The 19,922-nt window shown below is 40.4% G+C and overlaps 3 protein-coding genes across 7 annotated transcripts; 1 reads left to right on the forward strand and 2 right to left on the reverse strand.

Moving 5' to 3' along the window:
- The first annotated feature begins 1,612 nt into the window (after positions 1-1,612).
- On the forward strand, positions 1,613-2,607 carry LOC109418127 (EKC/KEOPS complex subunit bud32). 5 transcript variants are annotated; one of them, XM_062854007.1, is made up of 2 exons: positions 1,613-1,733; positions 1,796-2,607. In XM_062854007.1, the coding sequence occupies exon 2, from the start codon at positions 1,831-1,833 to the stop codon at positions 2,542-2,544; it is 714 nt and encodes a 237-aa protein (XP_062709991.1). In that variant the 5' UTR covers positions 1,613-1,733; positions 1,796-1,830; the 3' UTR covers positions 2,545-2,607. The 5 variants fall into 5 exon arrangements, with proteins under 5 accessions (XP_062709991.1, XP_029726772.2, XP_062709992.1 ...); XM_029870912.2 differs by having other exon boundaries at positions 1,642-1,739; XM_062854008.1 differs by having other exon boundaries at positions 1,673-1,745; positions 1,802-2,607.
- A 154-nt stretch (positions 2,608-2,761) lies between these two features.
- On the reverse strand, positions 2,762-11,460 carry LOC109418125 (dehydrogenase/reductase SDR family member 4). Its single transcript, XM_062854006.1, has 4 exons — positions 11,176-11,460; positions 10,572-11,109; positions 10,334-10,509; positions 2,762-2,869 (listed from the first exon to the last, which is right to left on the reverse strand). Exons 1-3 carry the CDS (start codon positions 11,292-11,294, stop codon positions 10,339-10,341), a joined length of 828 nt encoding a protein of 275 aa, XP_062709990.1. The 5' UTR covers positions 11,295-11,460; the 3' UTR covers positions 2,762-2,869; positions 10,334-10,338.
- A 6,741-nt stretch (positions 11,461-18,201) lies between these two features.
- Positions 18,202-19,260, reverse strand: LOC134286940 (uncharacterized protein K02A2.6-like). The gene has a single exon (XM_062848648.1). It carries the CDS (start codon positions 19,258-19,260, stop codon positions 18,202-18,204), a length of 1,059 nt encoding a protein of 352 aa, XP_062704632.1.
- Positions 19,261-19,922: the final 662 nt, after the last annotated feature.

The following is a 19,922-nucleotide window of genomic DNA, read 5'->3' on the forward strand; positions in this document are numbered from 1 at the left end:
TTAAATAGTGCACCTTGTTTTATTGATTACTTAGGCTATGAACATAAAATACATCCGAAAACGCGTAACACTGAACTTTCTGGTTGTGCCGGAGTCTCCGGGAATCCTACCTAATTGATGTTGAACGCCGGGCCTTGCAGCTCTCGTTGCAGCTGCTCATTGTGCCTCACGAATTATACTGGTCATTTGCGCAAATATGGTGACACGGTATGTTACTAGAGCACCAACCGGCATTGATGCTTGCGGAAAACTTTTCTTCAGTGGGGTGGATCCGAAGGCGGATACTCATCGGACGGAGAATATTTTTTCCGTTTTTGAAGTAATCGGGTTACTTTTCACGTACGGCTCGACTCCGTAATCTGCGTAGACCTTCCGTAGAGGACCAGAAGGGATGGATTATCGGCTTCCGGAACGATTGGAGCCGTTCGATGGGGGTTTCGGGAGCGTGTGCAGGTCCCAGGCGGTATGGCAAAGTCGTCCGTGAACGTTGTTTTTCTATAAATAAAATCAATAATTTGTTGCTGAATATCGGTAATAAATAATTGTACTACTTACCACCTTAGATTTTGAATATTTATTTGCCACTAGAACAGTTAAAGTTTCCTTTTTTGTCACGCATGAAAGTAAACATTGGTCGCTAGGTTATCCAAATCAACCGGAGCTAGGCAAAACTTGATAACACGCACACAAAACGTTTTTAACAGTAATGCCTGGTTTAGACAGTGCAAGTGACTTGATTCAAGTCAATGGAAAATGCCCACTTGAATGCGAATTGAACGTGTAAACACCACCATTCATCTCACTTGAGCAACTGACTTGACTTGAACGAAAGTTGAACATGTTGAACTTTTTCATGCAAGTCGAACGAAATCGTCTCACTTGCCCCGTCTAAACCCGCGATTCATGTGAGCTGAATTCAATTCAGTTTGCTTACGCTCCGCACGAGTTGAACAATGTAAACACTTGCTTCAACTGAGATGCATTCAAGAGCATTCAAGTGAACACTCAAGTCATTTGCTCAGTCTAAACACATCATTCCATTGGATTGAACATTTTTGAGAAGTTAGCAAGTGAAATGATCGTTTCAGTTGAACAATGTAAACCAGGCATAACAGAAACAGTCCATTTAATGCAGAACAATAATCTTCTCAAATGTGTGCGTGGCATCATCATTGGTTTGCTTTCGGTATGGACCATACATAATTGTCTTTGAACTATATGTCACACGGTAACAGATTGTGTGATTGTTCGGTGACCATTATTTCAGTAACAAATTTTGAAAACGACGTATAATCAATGCTACACCATTGATTATACGTCGTTTTCAAAATTTGTTACTGATTTAATGTTTTCCGTTGCAAGCTATCTTGGAATGAACCATTGGAAATTATAAGTGTACAATTTAATAGACATCAACAGTTCGAGAGATGGTTGAAAATTAGTTCTATATATTTTCGCTGGTCGAAATCAATATTGTTAAATTATAGGGTAACATTAACTCAAACGTTAACAATATTATAAACAGCTTACATAATGTTTGAACTGTTTGTCAAGTTGTTTTTTGGGCCGAAGCATTTAAACTTTTCCGTGTAGTTTGGAAGAGATGTGAACAGTGTACTGTTTTCTTTTCTTCTGTCAGATTCTGGTTTGTGTTTGTTATCGTCCGCGGTTTGGTTCTGCATCCTGTTCCTCCGGTTTCCCCAATCCGGCAAGCCGTGAAAACTTCTGATATTGTAATTGTAATTGTAATTTATTTCTTAACGGTAGCCTATTAGTTATTACAACTTTTGCTCAGATCAAGGAAAGAATTGGACCTAGCCTTCACCGGAAATGGCTGCAGACGACAATACAGACAGCGACTCCGTCACCCCCGGGACACTGCTGAAGCAAGGCGCCGAAGGCAAGCTGTACATCGGTAAGTACAACGGCGCTCGCTGCCTGGTTAAGGAACGGTTCTCCAAAAAGTACCGCCATCCGGATTTGGACGTGCAGCTGACCCGCCAGCGCATCAAAGCCGAACAGAAAGCCTTCGAACGATGCAAGGCTGCGGGAGTGGACACCCCCAAGCTGATGGGGGTTGATTTGACGGGGAGGAAGATTTACATGGAATATCTGGAAAAGGCGAAGACCGCGAAGCAGCTGGTGGACGAGGCTGTCCTTGAGGGAGATAATACGAAGATTGAGCAGCTGGCGAAGGAAATGGGACGAGCAGTGGGACTGCTACATGGTCATAATATCATCCACGGTGATTTAACTACCTCCAACATGCTGCTGGACCCGGAAGTGAAAGAAGGTTCGGCTCTGCCCTACAGGCTGGTAATGATTGACTTCGGCTTGTCTTATCACTCGTTGAACGTGGAGGACATGGGAGTCGATTTGTACGTGCTAGAGCGGGCGCTGCTGAGTGCCCACAGTGAGGTGCCGGAATTCTTCAGTTGGGTACTGGAGAGCTACAAGGAGCATAGCAAGTTCAAGGTACCGGAAACCATTGCCAAGTATGAGGAGGTTCGAGCGCGCGGACGAAAGAGAACCATGATTGGGTAAGGTGAAGAAATGTTATTTTAATTCTAAGTCAAATTGATCACGAAATATCTAACGTTGAATTCATCTTCGTTTGTTAGACCGGAATATTTTCATCCGAATGTCCTTGCTAATAATTAGGCATCCAAAAGTCAGCTCCAGCTTGGCCAGACCAAACTTCCCCTTGTGAGTTTTTCAAACCACTGTTGGCAAGTTTCTTCAAAAGCTTCCATAATGAAGGGCAAGATCGAAAGCTTTTAATCCAAATGTCCTCGCTTATCAACTGACACAATAAGTTAAAGAAAACCAAAACAGTTTATTTCAACAACCATGAACCAATATTATAGATACATGAGGAATTCCACGGAGTCATGTCAGTCGATCCTGAGCGACCATTTCAAAAATATCTGAAACTTTGCACAGTTTTTCAATTTCATATAAATCGCCATTTTTTGATATTAAACCTTCATATTCACTCACGACTAACTTTTCAAAATGGTGTATGCGAAAATAGTTCTAAAATATTCTAAAAGCTGTACAGCAAAAACGGATTGTTCGATTGTTATAAATTTTTCAGCAAAGTTAGATAACTAAATGATGATTCCTTAGAAAATATACACTGTAAAAAATTTCTTTTTTCTACTTTGAAAAAATATGATATTTGTCACAAAAACTCAAATATCTCAAAACCCTATCTTTTTACCAACTTCAATTTTTTAGGGGAAATGGCCCATTATATCAGCTATCTACCATAAAATTTTGGTGATGGTAAACTGATAAACAAAAAAGTTATGACATTTCAAACATTTCACAATTTTTACATTCAGTAACAAAAAAAATTTTTTTTCTGTGTAAATTATTTCGAGAATTATATTTTGATGCTGATTTTATTGTAAAGGCTACCGCCTGAATTAAACAAGTTGTTTTCATGATACTTTAGTTTGATTATTCGTAATTACTATAGTATCTATTTGAAACTTAGATGCGATCCAGTTTTGTGATCAAAAATATTGAGATTGTCATACTTTTTATTGTACGTGACTGGTGAAAAAATACCTTGATAGTGTTGAAAAGCTGTTGATTATAAGAAAAATGGAATTGAATTTATTTTTAAGACAAAAGCTGTATAATAAAAGTTTTTTTATACGCGTATACGTCTAGTTTATCCGCAAAAAAAATCCCTCTTAGAGAACAGACTTTATGATCGGAAGAATGCGAGTAACTTCAACAACAACAAATGCATAAGAGGTACATACCACAGACAAACAGACGAAACGCCTAGAACAATTTTAGTGAAAATTCATCGCCCAGTTCACACTATCACCACCTGGTGGAAATGTTTCACGAAACACTGCGTTGTGATATATCGTCATCAGAAGGCGCTAGTGTGAAACGTCAAACGCAAAGAAAAACGATGGGCGCTCTTCTTGTTATGAAAGCCACAACCAAGATTCAAAATGATCGTTGAAGGCGTGGTCAATGAAAATTTCGCCAGTGTTACGTTTGTTTGTCTGTATACATACCTGACAATGCTCACGAAAAAAACAAAAAAATACTACCGCTATGAATATTAAAAATTGTATAGTATTTTTTTTCTTCAGCCACCAACACCAAACAAGTAAGTTAAAATTAATAAGTGATTTTGTTTATTATAATCTAACGAACAAGATGAACAGTCGCTTTCTCAAAGGTCTTCAACTCAACGCTCTCTTGTAGACCGTTTGATGAAAAAAAATGTTCAAAAGAGTTACGAAATCTCACCGAAAGCACCATAGATAAACTGAAAGAGACTGGTTATGCCCAAATGTCCACATTGTGTACAAAATTACGCATTTGCACGTCCTGCCGTCTAAAATTTGACAAACGAGCCATCTGTATATCATCGGTAAAGCAGGGCGCAGGAAGTTCGAAAACGACAACAACTGAGAAATTGCCATCAGCGACATCTGTTTAAACAATTTAATTACGCCCCTTTTCAAAAATGCCCTGTAATATTCTTCAACATCTATACCCATTGTTACGAAGACGGTCACGATTCGGACTCTTAATAGCAAACTCGTATTTTTGCTTGAGTAGGCTTTAAGCTACAAGAATAGTTTATTAAGTTTCACGTTGCATGTCGTAGTTTAATGTTACTTACATTTGTTGTCTTTTTCGTTAATTTGTCCGTCTACTCGTAACAAAGTGTAGTTGTGTTTATGTCCCTTTAAATTAAGTTTACAATTAGGGCCGAATTCATTTTTACAATAATTCATAAATACTTACGTATAATTTTAGGAACAAATACTAGATTTACAACTTTTAGAATAAATAATTCTAGAATAACAAATTTAGAATATTTAATTGTCTCAAAGAGTTCGTCTTTCTTTTTAACCCGTATCGAACGTTCGGTGTCAACTTTCCCTCATCATCGTTCATGACATTTCTCGCCGAGAATGTCAGGCGATTTCTGGATCGGTTGAATCGGTAATGGTAACCGATAACGAGGGGTCTTGCACCGTTGCGAACATACTCCGCCCCGTATTGCTTGAAGTTGTGCCTTCAGCCATACTAGACATCTCCAGCACGTCCAAGGCCACCTTCTCAGTTAACGGCTGATCATATTTACTGGCTCCTATTTTAACGTCCGCGCTCCAGATACGGCCATCCATACCCGAATACACACCACTCCCTATCAGGAATCGATATTTGTCCGTTGCGTCCGTTAGTTCCGAACCGCCCTTATCGTACTCTCGATGTTGAGCTTCCCTCATGTTGACCATCTCGTCATGGTGAAGTAGCTCAATTTTGTCAATTATTTCTTCGACTGACCTTTCTGCTCCACAAGCTTCGTCGCTGCTATTGTGCTCATTACCCTCGTCAACGTTCATCGCTTCTGTAGATACTTTTGAATCCTCTTCGCTTATGGCAACAACCTTATTCGACCCTACACCAAATCTCTCGACGATAGAAACTGATTTCCCCAAATCTTGAGGAACTTCATTCGTTGAGCTGCGGCGCTGGTGAGAAACTCGTCGCAGCAATGTAGAATCCACATCTCCAGATCTTCCATACAGCGTCCATCCCAGACGCGTCTTGGCCGCAATTGGTTGCTCTGCGCTGCCCTCGCGGAGCTTTAAAGTTGAACTCAACATGCCATTGTCCAAACCTATCAATATTCCGGGAATAGCATCAACATAGCTTGCAATGGGAAGTCCCTTCAAGTATGGGAATTTCTCTTGCAACTCGTCGTGATTAATGGTTTGATTCGGTAAATCCAGGCTGGAAACAGTATGCACTCCACACATCCAGAAACGTTTACCGCTACTACCGGAAATCTCCAATTGTACACGTTTTGAGTTCTCTTCTGTTCGCCTTATACCATTGGTCCATTGCATACAGAGAGGAAAGTCTGCACCAGTTACTCCAAGCTTCTTGGCAATAGAGCTCTCCAACAAAGTAGAATCCGAGCCGCTGTCCAAAAAGGCAAACGTGTTTACTGATTTCCCGTTGGCGTGTAGGCTGACCGGTATGACACGGAACAAAATTTTTTGTTGTTGACGTTGATGAACCGTGACCACTCCAGAAGTCGAAGCTAGCACTGAGCTTTCGGAGTTTCTCTCATCGTTACTCGGGTTACCTGGATGGAGGAACTTGTGGTGGTTATCCTTACAACCATCTGTCCCACAAGCCGGTGCCTTACAAGGCCACTTCCCATGTGGATACAAGCAGCGCTTACATAGATGCGCCTCCTGCACGACTTTCCACCGTTCAATGAGACTTTTGTCCTTGAAGGCATGACAATCCCTCGGTTTATGGCCATGTACCTGACAAACCGCACATGGACGCACTTCCGAAGCTGCTGACATCGTCGACTCTCCGCACGATTTTCTACAGCAATCGCTGTTTTGGTACTCATGCTGATCACTCTCAATGTTGTCCGAACGAACTGAATTCACAAACGCTTTTCCTTTTTGCCGCTCGGTTTTTGTGCCTTCCGAGTGACAGCTAGTTACACTGCTCGCTGCATTAATTATCACGTTCATGTACTCGGCAAACGTACGAAGATCTGCAACTGCTACCGTTTGCTTGTGCATTGCCCAACCAAGTTTAACGTTGGCCGGCAACTTCTCAACAAGTTCCTGCAGCAAAATCGGGTTAGCCAGGTGCATTTCTTGCCCTGCTGAGACTAAATGGGCACAAAGGTTGCGCACCACCAATCCGAAGCTCACAAGAGTTTCCAGTTTTTCTGGTTTTGGAGTTGGAGTACTTCTGACATCATTAAGCAAAGTGTTGATGATGGCATCTGGTCGACCAAACAGTGTACATAAGGTGGATAAAATATCATCCACATTCGATGGATGAAGCAGAAAACTGCTTACTGCTGCTTTTGCCTCACCCTTCAAACAGCGCTGCAATCGCAGTAAATTTTCAGCTCCCGTATAGCCACACATCTGTGTTGAAGTGTTGTAGCTACTCCAAAACAGTGGCCACTCTGCCGGATTTCCATCAAATGTTGGGAGCTCTCTTGGTACTACCTGTCGAGCGGCGATTTGCTGTGCATTAGGTCCATGATCTAGTGAAGCTGGTAAACACACTGGAACTGTCGATACTGGTAACGAAGTCATATTTGAACCCCCATCGTGAACTGAAGTCAATTGGGAACCCCGCGGAACATATTGGGAAGGACGACCAGAAGTTTGATTGATTTGCATGCCCTGATACCCTATGTGACCTGTATTCACACAGGTATGTGATCCTTGGTTATAACCAGATATATTACCTGGCTGTGGTACTGTTTGCAACGGAATATGATTGGACCCTCTTAGCCAGTAATTTGTAGTACCATTTTGGTACGAATTTCGAGTGTCATGCATCGCGTAGCTGCTACTTACCACCTCCGCAGGTTGTACATACTGACCCACAGAGCGAGCATTATCACCCACAGTTTGATGCAGACTGGCTCGGCTAACCGAAATCGATGCAGAGTTTTGCTGGATTTCCTGAGAACGAACAGGTTGTTGGTGTGCGTAAAACTCTCCTGCCTGACGGCGCTCCCAAGGCAAGCTTGCTGGTGTAGAATGGTGAGTTGGTGGTGGCATACTAACGACTGATGATTGTTGCCACACTGATGGAATCCCTCTTGATGGTAAACACGACGCTACGGTAGTGTGTGCTGATCGGTACAGTGATGATGGTGGAACTAATAATGGCGCTGCTTGCGGTTGTGATAGTTGGACGGATGATAACGACTGTGGTAGAGTCGACGGCATACATATCATCTGCTGCGTCGTGAGTGCCGGCAAGGCAAATGATACCGCCGTTGTCGTAGTTGTTGGTGAAATCACAAACATATTGTTCATATCTATCATCACAGATGGTACACATCGTTGCACATTGTTCGCCGGGGTAGCTATTGCTCTACCGTAGCTACCATGACTGACGAAACTGTTAATTGGCAATAGAGGATGCGTGGTCGGCGAGATCGGTGCGATCGAAGCGCAAGATAAGGGATTCAGAGCCCCAGCAGCAAAACTTGACGAAATCGGTTGAGCATTGGATGTGAATTGAGGATTTGGATGAGATAAGTTCGCTTCAGTATTCGCCGCTGTCTGTTGAACGAAATTTGGGATTGGTTCCAGTTGTGATGTGAGTCCAGTGGGACTATTCCCAGGGTTGGCACTCATGGTCTCAGCCGGATTATGAGATATCCAATCCACAACATCTTCCGCTCCACGATTGTAACGGCTCCGAACACTGCCTGCGTCATCGTCATCCAGTTGTATGTGTAGAAGGTCGTATTTCTTTTGTAGGTATTCCTTCTCCAAGGCAAACTTTTCCCTCACTGCCTTGTCCATCCGCTCTCGTTCAAGTCGCAAGGTCATCTCTTGCAGATCTCGCTCCTGTTTCTCCCTTTCCGCTTGTACCTTCTCCCGCAGCCTCTTCTCCTCCGCTAAACGCTGCACTTCGAGCTGGATTCGTGCTTCACGAATGCTAGCAGACGTCGATACTGTCGAGCCCGGAGGATCGGGAACAGCGCATGACGTACATCGGAAACTACGTTCCGGGTCTTCGATGCTATCGTTCACTCCAACGCATCTGAAATGGTACCAGCGATCGCATACATCACACTGGACCATTTTACGATCGGCGTGGTTCGGTTGATTGCATAGAATGCATTGGTGTTGTGTTGCATAACGCATCTCACGTGAGTCGGCAGCTGCTTCACCGTTGGACATGGTTATGTTTTCCTCACCGAAACAGTAGAACAAATCTTAAAGTTTGTTACGAAGACGGTCACGATTCGGACTCTTAATAGCAAACTCGTATTTTTGCTTGAGTAGGCTTTAAGCTACAAGAATAGTTTATTAAGTTTCACGTTGCATGTCGTAGTTTAATGTTACTTACATTTGTTGTCTTTTTCGTTAATTTGTCCGTCTACTCGTAACAAAGTGTAGTTGTGTTTATGTCCCTTTAAATTAAGTTTACAATTAGGGCCGAATTCATTTTTACAATAATTCATAAATACTTACGTATAATTTTAGGAACAAATACTAGATTTACAACTTTTAGAATAAATAATTCTAGAATAACAAATTTAGAATATTTAATTGTCTCAAAGAGTTCGTCTTTCTTTTTAACCCGTATCGAACGTTCGGTGTCAACTTTCCCTCATCATCGTTCATGACATTTCTCGCCGAGAATGTCAGGCGATTTCTGGATCGGTTGAATCGGTAATGGTAACCGATAACGAGGGGTCTTGCACCGTTGCGAACACCCATTTCAATATTTTTAACGTTGCAAAACACGCTTTCAACATTCATCTTGAAGAAGAGGGAAAACACTTGTCCTCAAATGTAACAGCAAATTAATGAATAAACGACTAATGCGCGGAGGGCGTGATAAAATCGGAACATTTCGGTACATAGTATATTATATGTATATATAATATATAATAAAAACAACTTGTTTTACTCACGCAAGGCCATTAACAATAAAATCAGCATCAAACTTCAATTTCCGGCCGAAATAATTTACACTAAAAAAAATTATTACTAAATGTGAAAATTGTGAAATGTTTGAATTGTCATAATTTTTTTGTTTATTTTCATGGTAGATTGCTAATACAATGGACCGTTTTCTCTAAAAAATTACGTTGATAAAAAGATAGGGTTTTGAGATATTTGAGTTTTTGTGACAAAAATGATATTTTTTAATGTTAAAAAAGATTTTTTTCACAGTGTATATTTTCTTAGGAATCGCCATTTAGTTATCTAACTTTGCTGAACAATAAAATCAGCATCAAATCGCGATTCCCGGCCGAAATAATTCACACAGAAAAATTTTTTTTACTAAATGTAAAAATTGTGAAATTTTTGAAATGTTATAACTTTTTTGTTTATTAGTTTACCATCACCAAATTTTTATGGTAGATTGCTAATACAATGGACCGTTTTCCCTAAAAAATTCAAGTTGGTAAAAAGATAGGGTTTTGAGATATTTGAGTTTTTGTGACAAAAATGATGTTTTTCAATGATAAAATAGATTTTTTTTCACAGTGTATATTTTCTTAGAAATCACCATTTAGCTATCTAACTTTGCTGAAAAATTCATAACAATCGAACAATCCGTTTTGGCTGTGCATATTTTTGAATATTTTTGAACCATTTTCACATACACCCTTTTGAAAAGTTAGTCGTGGCTCTAAATAAAAATTTGATATCGAAAAATGGCGATTTAGATGGAACTGAAAAACTGTGCAAAGTTTCAGTTCAATAGAAAATCATGAATTAAAAATTTTCCTTAATTTTGATGCTGTTGCTTGGAATCGCTCACATATTAAAGTCGCGAAGGCATTCCACCAGACGCCACAATCGTTTCTCCCGTAATGTAACTGGCATCGTCAGACACCAAGAAGGCACAAACACCTGCAATTTCCGGTGGCTGAGCAAATCGACCCATTGGGATCTTTTCCAGAGCGGTGTCCCGAGCCGATTCCGACTCATGGAGCTATAAAAGAGTAAAAATTTACTTTTAGGTATATTAGAACTAGAAAGCAACTGAATACTTACAGCAGCAGCAAACTTGGTTCGCACAATACCCGGTGCGATGCAATTAACCCGGATGCCTTCCGGCGCCAAATCCTGGCTGGCTGCCTTGGTCAGCCCGAACAGTGCCGTCTTGCTTACAGAATATGCTCCAAGCAGAGAGAAAGGTTGGAAGCCGGCGATCGAAGACACGAACACAATGCTTCCATTTTTCCTCTGGCGTAGATAAGGCAGAGCTTCCTTGGCCAGCAGGAACGAACATTTTACGTTGACTTCGAAAATCTTATCCCACGCCGCTTCACTAGCATCCAGAACAGCCCCCACTTCTGGGTTCACGGCAGCGTTCGACACCAGAATATCGATTCCACCGAACTTCTCGACGGCTTTCTCGAACAGGGCCTTTCGATCGCTTGCATTGGCAACGTGACACTTGACCCCAACAACATCCAGTCCGCTCTTGGTCAGTTGATCCACCGCTTTGACCACATTTTGCTCCTTTCGGCTGCTGACGACCACTTTTGCTCCTTCCTGGCCTAATCGTTCTGCGATGGCATAACCAATGCTGAATGGAAGGTGATAAGACGACAGATAACAGTGTCTATAAATAAACCGATTCATCGCAACTTACCCATCGGTGGATGCTGTGACAACTGCAACTTTCCCCTTTAATCGAGGGGAGCTAATCTGGCTGCACAAATTTCTCTGACCCAACATGTTTGACTGACGAACTACTGCACGAAGGAACATTCTCCAACGTTTGATGCAAATTTCTTGGATTTAATTGCCTTTTTGAGGTAGTTGTGAACGCCGAGATTCGCCGATTACAGGTACTGTGGCAGGTATTACAGTGCGATTTTCTGTTATCGTTTGATATGAACTTTGGAATGATACTGTCGCGATTGTAAATAAACTTGCGAATGTATTACCGAGACCGTCGAATACAAAAGTCTCCCATCGGCCCCATCAGATACAACCACAGCTCTATGATCCCCAACATCAATACATGTTCGCATCGGACTGAGTAGAAATATTTTTCGGTGTGAGTGAATGAGCTTTTGGAGAAATATTTCAACAAAATAACGCCTGAAAGGTATGCAAACATCGTGACAGCAGAAGCTTTGCGCATTGAAACGCAAAATTGCGTTTCATTAAGCTTTATTCATTACATTGGTATCGTGATATATCGTGTGGCTCCATCGGGATGCTGATACCGCCATGGAGGCGCTTGGTTTTTTTTTCTTTAAAAACATTAAAAGCTCATTCTGTGATAGGGTACATATCAGGCCAAACATTTCAATAGGTCCTATCTGCATTTGAGAGGCTCTCTTTGTTCACTTTCTCTTTCAATTATTGCAATGTAATGATACACTTTTCAACTATTTTTGCAGTACAAATCAAAAGACGATTGTTTTGCCATCGTTCAAAGCATGGAGGCAATCATAATACAAATAAACAGCTGAGATATTAACGAAAGAGCGGGAAACCAAAGAGAGACTCTCTTCTGCAGATAGGACATTTAGACATGTTTGGCCTGATATGTGTATCCTTCTTAATGCTATGTCCCTATGTCTATCCTATTTCAAAAATAGATGATTTAGACACCAATTGTTTTCATTCTTTTTGTTACTTTCTTTTTTGGCAAAATCACGTGTACATGAGAATAATTGAGAGAAGTACAAGTTCGAATTTAGTATTAACACCTAGGGTAGCGAGCCTCTTGGGCAGTGGCCGGTATTTTGGGCACTTTTCGCTATAACTCAGTGAATTCCAAAAAAAAATGACTTGAAATTTTGTAAACGGCTAGATACTATATGTATGTATCTTACCGCGTTCCAAAAATTTTGTCAATTGGTTCAAATTTGGCATAGTTGATGTTCGGATCGGAATTTCGGATCAACAAACCGTTTTTGAAAATAAGCCGTTTTACGTTATGACAGATCAAACTGTAAGCAATAAAATTTAATGTTTCGTCAAAAATCTTACAATTTAGCATTTCTTACTCGCATAAATACACTAACAATTTTAGTTTGTCTTTCTTCCTCTAACGGCTTCCCTTCTACCTTCCTTTTTAGGCGACGAAATCACCTATTGAAATGTTACATTTATGTTTTTGTCCATATCAATATCAAATATACGAAAATTAATCTTACAAATTTTGTCCTCAATAAATTCAGTTTGGACCACTGTGTAGACGGTTTCGTCCTCGTCGTGCGTATCCGATATCTGTTATCAATCTTATGTTTACTTTTACTTCATTTATCTCTTATAAGTAATTTACCTGTTTTCTCAGTCTGCTGTCCAGAATTATTGTCTCGTCGGGTCTCAATGGGGCACGTTCAATGTAGTATTATCAATCTTGCTGGAACCCGGTATAACATAAACAACATAGTTATCCAAAGTTTTGCTCAAACAGCATCAAATTACGTTGAGCACATAGTGGCTGAGGTGCGATGCAAAGAGATAAGAGATCGGATAAGCGTCGAAGCACACTCTGTGGAAACTATATGCAGAACGCATGAACCGTACATAGTAGATGAGTTGCGATGAGTGCGCAGATGCGATGAAGCTGCTTTGACGCATGTGATCGCAAGAGAATGCAAGAGAATGCTTGTCGGGTATGGATTTTATGATTGCGTTCGTTGTGTATGTAAAGCAATGCGGATTTAATGTGTTGGGAATGCTAGTAGGTAATATAAAATGCGTTAATATGTTGTTGTTTTTAAACATATCTCAATGCTTTTTCACATGACATGCATTTTGATGGACCAGACGTAATAAAAAGATATCATACTGTCTATCGATCACCATGTAAGGGGTCATTCAAATATGACGTCCATCGTTTAGGGGGGGGGGTCGGAGAAAGTGTGACACTCCATGTATAAGGTATACAAAATAGCGTGACAGAGGGGGGAGGGGGGGTCTAAAATTCCCGAAAAATTATGGACGTCATATTTGAATCGGCCCTAAAATAACATATTTCATCTATATATCTATATATATAAAAATGAGTTTGTAGCTTCTTTGAGGCAACAAAACTCACGAACGGCCGAACCGATCAGCATGACCCTTGCACGTTTCGTTTCGTATTCATGCTGGCTGTGTTTATATGTATAAAAAGTTACGAAAATCAACTCAAAAAGTTGGAAAATAATAAAGTACTGATTTTTATGAGCTGGGAAGAAAATCAACACGATCGAAATTAAACCAATCTAGAGTGCGGTGCTATTTTGAGCTCAACAGTTGTCAAACCACCACAAGACGGCAAGACAAAGTTTGCCGGGACAGCTAGTTGTATATAAAATAGTATTCCATCAAATCGTTTAAGTTTTTTTACAGCATAATTTTATTATTATATGTGTATAAGAAAACCTTTTATTTTCTCTGTTCGGGATTTGAATCAAGTGATCAATGTTTGATATGTTCGTTTGTTCAGTGCATGTTATTCATGTGCAAGTTAGAAAGTTTAAGATTTTATGGTATTCAACTTAATTGCTAAAAGGATTCTTTTAGCAGGTTGCAAAGTTCTTTTTTTTTCTTTGTCAGGCAAAACTAGATCCCTTAACGAAAAGAGTGTGACATCAATTTCGATTGATACTCTTTTACCTAATATAAGGACTGTATCGTTAATTATGAGTACACCAGAAAATTGCTATATCTGAAAATGTTTTATTTGTTTTGTTAAATAAATTCAATTACATTGTTTATTGGCCATCAGAAAAGCCCATGGTATCATTTTATATTTAATTTTTCGTGAATCTTGCCAGCTCTCGCACCTTCTTCTTGGTGTTCTTCATAAGGTTTTGGACAACCGTTCCGTCGATGATTTTGCTTGGGTTGGCCCAGTTTTTCTTGAATTTGATGACGTCCTCTGCTCCTCTATCCTTTTGCCGTAGTTTCCCTTTCATCAAAGCCAAATACTTCTTAATGTGCCTAAATTCCGGGCAATTTGAAGAGTTCATTGCCTTTGCCACAAATCGGACATTGTTTTCTTCATACCAGTCGAAGGTGTCACGCGCATAGTGACAGGATGCCAAATCCGATCAAAATAATGTAGGACCTTTGTGCTTTCAGATGAGTGGCAGAATTGGTTTCTGAAGGCATTCCTTCCGGTATATTTCGACGTTCATACTTGGGCGGTGAAGAAAGGTGACGATTTCATACCACTTTGGCAAATTGCTTATCATATATGCCAAACTAATACATTTTCCCAACTTTTTTGCAAAAAATCGATTTCTCCGAATTCGGAACATCAGTGCCACGCTTCACAGGGAAAAACTGTGCCCCTGGAAGTGCCTTGTTGTCCAATATGGCATACGTTTCATCATCCATGATTATGCACATGTAATTTTTGCTCAAAACATCGTCGTACAGTTTCCGAGCCCGAGTTTTCACATAATCCGACAGAATTTGACTGTTTTTGGACATTTCTGTTTTGGGTAAGTCTTCAGGGAATTACGCTCCTTGGCGCGGTGTGCTGAACCATACCAATACTTAGTCGTTCCACACTTTTTTGTGCAATCTATGATGAATACCTCCTTTTTTCTTTTGAAGATTTTGCAAATTTTGCTGTCCAAATTTGATTTGGACGCACCTGGTTTTCTGTCGCGTTCAGGTGAGTCTATCAGTGTGTTATGCATACCGAATCGTTTGACAGCATTTTGGACAGAAAAAACGCTAACACCTCCAACTTTTGCTAATTTTCTTAGCGATAATCATTTTTTATAGCAGTACCTGGTCACATTCGATTTTCGCTTCTCATCCGTAAACACTCGCGTTGCTGCACTGGAGGAAAAACTTTAACTTTTAATGAAGGTTATCTTTTGTTTACAACGCTAGCAACACGTAAACACACATCAGTTGTCAAAATAAGACTTAGTATTTTTAATACAGGGCCTCAAAGGTGTACTCATAATTAACGATACAGTCCTTATGATGAATATTGTGTACCTATTAGAGACATCTTTTCTCGTAGATATCGCCGAAAATTTTGTAATAAAAAAAAACCTATACTCTTAATAATGCATACTTGCCGAATTTTTGTTTTTTTTTGCCGAGGTCAGCACAATCAAGTAATGTTTTAATGCCGAAAATCAGTATAACAGTCTCATATTGATTTAAATTGAAATCAACACTCAGATAGCCCAGTTCGGAAAGTAAAAATATATGTATACATAGAGACACCGCTCACGCGGATATAATTACATGTTATACATTCTTTTCTCAAATAATTAATTCAATAATCTCAATCTTGTACAGTTACACCAGATTTTTTTTTAAACTGGTCGGGTTTTGCTATTGCAACAGGATCAAAACTTACTAAGTTATAGCAAAAAAAAAAAAAACGACCCGCGCAAAACAAAAAACGGGTGCATTTTATCTTTCCGCTCCTCTAGATGAAACGATCATTTCACTACCCACATCCAAAGAAGCGCTTCAACATACAAGCGACTTCATCGCTCAAATCACGCGAGTCGTTGATGCGCACGAAATAGGCGAAAAAGGATGTGAAAACAACATGCGCACCCTCATTGAAAACCTCATGCACTATGGCCTATCAAACATCCCTCTTCTCATCTCATAACTTATCGCATCCGATCGCATCTCACCTTACCCACTATGGTCACAGCCTTAGGCAAGGAATCATAATACTCAAGCTTTTTGCACCGTTTCATTGCAGAAACGGAGAATAGGAGGCAATCAGTGAAGTACTAGATTGAAAGTAGTGAGCTGGATTTTTTTTATGGTGAGATGATAAATTTTCCATTTCTACAATAAAATGGTGGAAACAGCGTGGATTATATGATTTCTTGACTAATTTGATGCTGTTTGAGCAAAAGTTTGGATAACTGTGTTGTTGAAGTTGCAAGAAATAAATAATACAACAACACAGTTACCCAAACTTTTGTTCAAACAGCATCGAATTAGTCAAGGAATCATATAACCCACGCTGTTTGCACCATTTCATTGCAGAAATGAAGAATTGATCATCTCACTATACAAAAATCCAGCTCACTACTGTAAGCGTGTGTTGAGACTGATCAGTTGACTTTATTCAAGGATATGTTACAAAGGTATTGCAAACCCAAGTAACAATCTCAATTCTATTTGGTTTTATTTGTTTTTATGATAGTTTTATCGGAACATTGCATATTCTAGTTGATCTTATCGGAGTTTCAGCTGAGCACAATTATTCTTAGTCAATATGTGGTTTTAAAAACACCTCCAAGAATACTTGAGGTTCAGTTCATAAAACCATAAACACAACAAGAACTGTTGAACTTATTTTCAGTTTTATAAGGTTCTTGTAGTTATCTTCAATCATCCGTTCTTGATCAAGAGCAACTGTTCTCGCATAAGAACAGTTTGGTACATGAAAAATACAAGAAAAAACTCAAGCATCAGATTTTGATTCTCATCGTTCCATTATTGCTGCCAATCAAGAACACCTACCCGGAAGCCCAACCGCGACGCGGTGCCAAGTTCCTCCGGTTGCAGCATCCGAAATGAGGTGCGTATAGTCATACAGGACGTCGATTCCCGTGCAATCGGGGTTCCAATCATCGATCTTCAAAATCAACAACTACTTACCTGTTGGAAGTGCTGACCGGAGGAATGATGCACTGCACCGCATCAAGGCCGGTTATCGAAAAAGGTCTGCCTGGTTGGCAATGGTACCGGGCTGATACTTAAATTCATCGGACGAGATTCACAAAGTCCACCGCGGTGCGATAATTCATTGTTTGTTTACAATTTGGCGTACATGATTTATGACGTTCTCGGCGAAGTTAGCATAAACCTACATCAAGAACGTTATAAACCTGAGTACTCTTGAGTAAAACTTCTTACCCTTGGATAAGATGAAATAAATTTAAGACGTTCTTGATGGAGAACGTTATAAATCCTAGTATTCTTGAGTTATGCTTTTAGCTCTGGCACGAGTTGAAAGAAATTTAAGACGATCTTATGGTGATGTTGATTAAAACCATCGATGATGGACCGACCACCGGCCTAGATTTTAATGGAAGCCATGTTGAGAAAACTCATGAGCAATGTACGCATGACCAGGAATAATATTTATAAATATTTTATTAGTGCGTTATAATGGAAGCGCGTTGCAATTTTTGGAAGTATCTTGCACATATATACGATGAATTTTTCTTGGCATTTGGCATCCTTGTTACACCACGGAAATATTTCCAATTTGTGTAATAAATTAATCCCGATTACAATAATGTGCCATTTTCATTGTGTTTTTAATTTCTATTTATTTATCATCAAACTTTTCTGTCGACATAAAAGCTGCATCAGCAACAACACTGACAAATTTATTATCGTTTTATCGTGCATTTGAAGAATTCTACAAGGAGAGAGCAATTCGCCTTGAGGACAACTTGGGAAGTACAACAAGTTTTAAGATAAATTTAAAAACAACTCTCCAAGTGCATCTTAGGATGGGCCTCTTTGGTCTTATGGCGGGTTTATGGTTGAGTTGATGTCGTTTTGCAGAGCAATTTGGTTTATGCATGGTTTTAAAGAACAGGTGTTGAAGAATACTTCAAAAGCATTATAAAATTAATTTTGTTACTTGGGAAGCGTACACGTTAAAACAATACTAGACATTTCTTGTCACATTACATCTCCCGTTTTAAGAATGTTAATAGTATTCAAAATCATTAAGTTTAAACTGTTTCACAAGACGACCGCTACGAGTTGTCTGCTGCCGATTACTGATTAATGCTCCTGGCTCCTCCGAAGGTTGAACTGTGCGTCCACCCTCGTCAGTGTGTTCTTCTACATAAGAGTCACTCCTTGGATGTTCTTCCGATAATGGTCCCTGAGGCTCCTTTGGCACTTGTTGGTCTCCGCGAAGGTTGGTTTCGTTGTCCACTTTCGTTGGTCGCAAATGAAATGAGTTTCTACGCAGCACACTTTCGCCGTCTGTCACGGTATACGATCTTCTCCCGTCGACACTATTTAGCACTGTTGCCGGTTTCCATGTTTTCGAAGTAGAACTCTGTAGCAGTACAGCATCCCCTGGGTTGAACACCGTGCCTTCCACAGCTCCTCGGTCGGCATAGCGTTTCTGCTGGCTTCGTTCTTCTGTAAGCATTTGCGTAACCCCTGTTACGAGTCTCGGTTGCAGCTTTGCATCGGACACTGGCAAATTTGAACGTATCAGCCGTCCCATCAATCTTTTGCTTGGAGCTGGCAATCCTGTTGATCTAGGAGTGTTTCGAGCGTGCAACAATGCCAGTTGTACATCGCATTCGTCCTCTGCACATTTTTTGAGAATCAATTTAGCTGTTTGAACGTATCTCTCCGCTAATCCGTTAGCCCGAGGGAAATGTGGGCTAGATGTTTCATGATCGAAACTCCACTTTGCTGCAAACGCCTTGAATTCTTCTGAAGAGTGCTGCGGCCCATTATCAGATTCCAACACTCTTGGTACCCCATGAACCGCGAACCATTCCTTCAATGCCATAATTACGCTACGAGATGACGTGTTTAAGAGTTGCTTGAAATCGAAGAAACTAGAGTAACTGTCCACCAGCAGAATATATTCCCTTCCTTTGAAATGGAATAAATCCGTTGCGACTCGTTCGAATGGAAGAGTTGGAATCTCCTTTGATATAATGGTTTGCTTGATATTGTCGCGTTGATGTTTCTGACAGCTAAGGCACCCGTCGACCATTTCCTGGATGTTTGAAGTCATGTTAATCCAAAACAGAGTTTGCTTCGCTCTCTTGACGCTACTGTGAAGACCGGGATGACCACTGTGGATTTCGGCAAGCATTTTCTTACGCAATGTCTTCGGGATCCAAACTTGATGAGCCTTGAAAATGATTCCTTCATATACAACAAGTTCGTCTCGGAAGCACCAGAACTCTCCGGTGCTCAGTGCAACGTGTTACCTGTCAGGATTCTTCACGACATTCCGGTTAACATTGAGCCATCGAGAACAAGGAACTTGGTAACGTACAACGGCCAGCCAATCCCAGTAGTCGGTGAGGTTTCCACGACCTGCATCATCAAAGGTAGGTCCAGACCAATTACCTTTAAAATCGTGAAGGAAAACGTCACACCCGTGATGGGTCGTAAAACCTGCCTTGCCCTGAATTTGATTGCCAGAATACACACGATCAACCTTAAAGATAGCGATATTTTTGACGGCCTTGGGTGTTTGCAAAACTATGTTTATGATATCGACCTAGTCGAAAATCCATCCTGGGAAATTCGTCCTTCGAGGAACATTCCGCATAGCATGAGAGAAGACGTTAAAAAGGAGTTGGCCGTTATGGAAAAGTTAGGAGTGATAGAGAAGATACACGAGCCACCCCCGGTTGTAAACGCAATGGTGCTAGTTCGAAAGAAAGG

This window comes from Aedes albopictus, chromosome 2 (assembly GCF_035046485.1).
Source record: "Aedes albopictus strain Foshan chromosome 2, AalbF5, whole genome shotgun sequence".
Taxonomy (NCBI): Eukaryota; Metazoa; Arthropoda; class Insecta; order Diptera; family Culicidae; genus Aedes; species Aedes albopictus.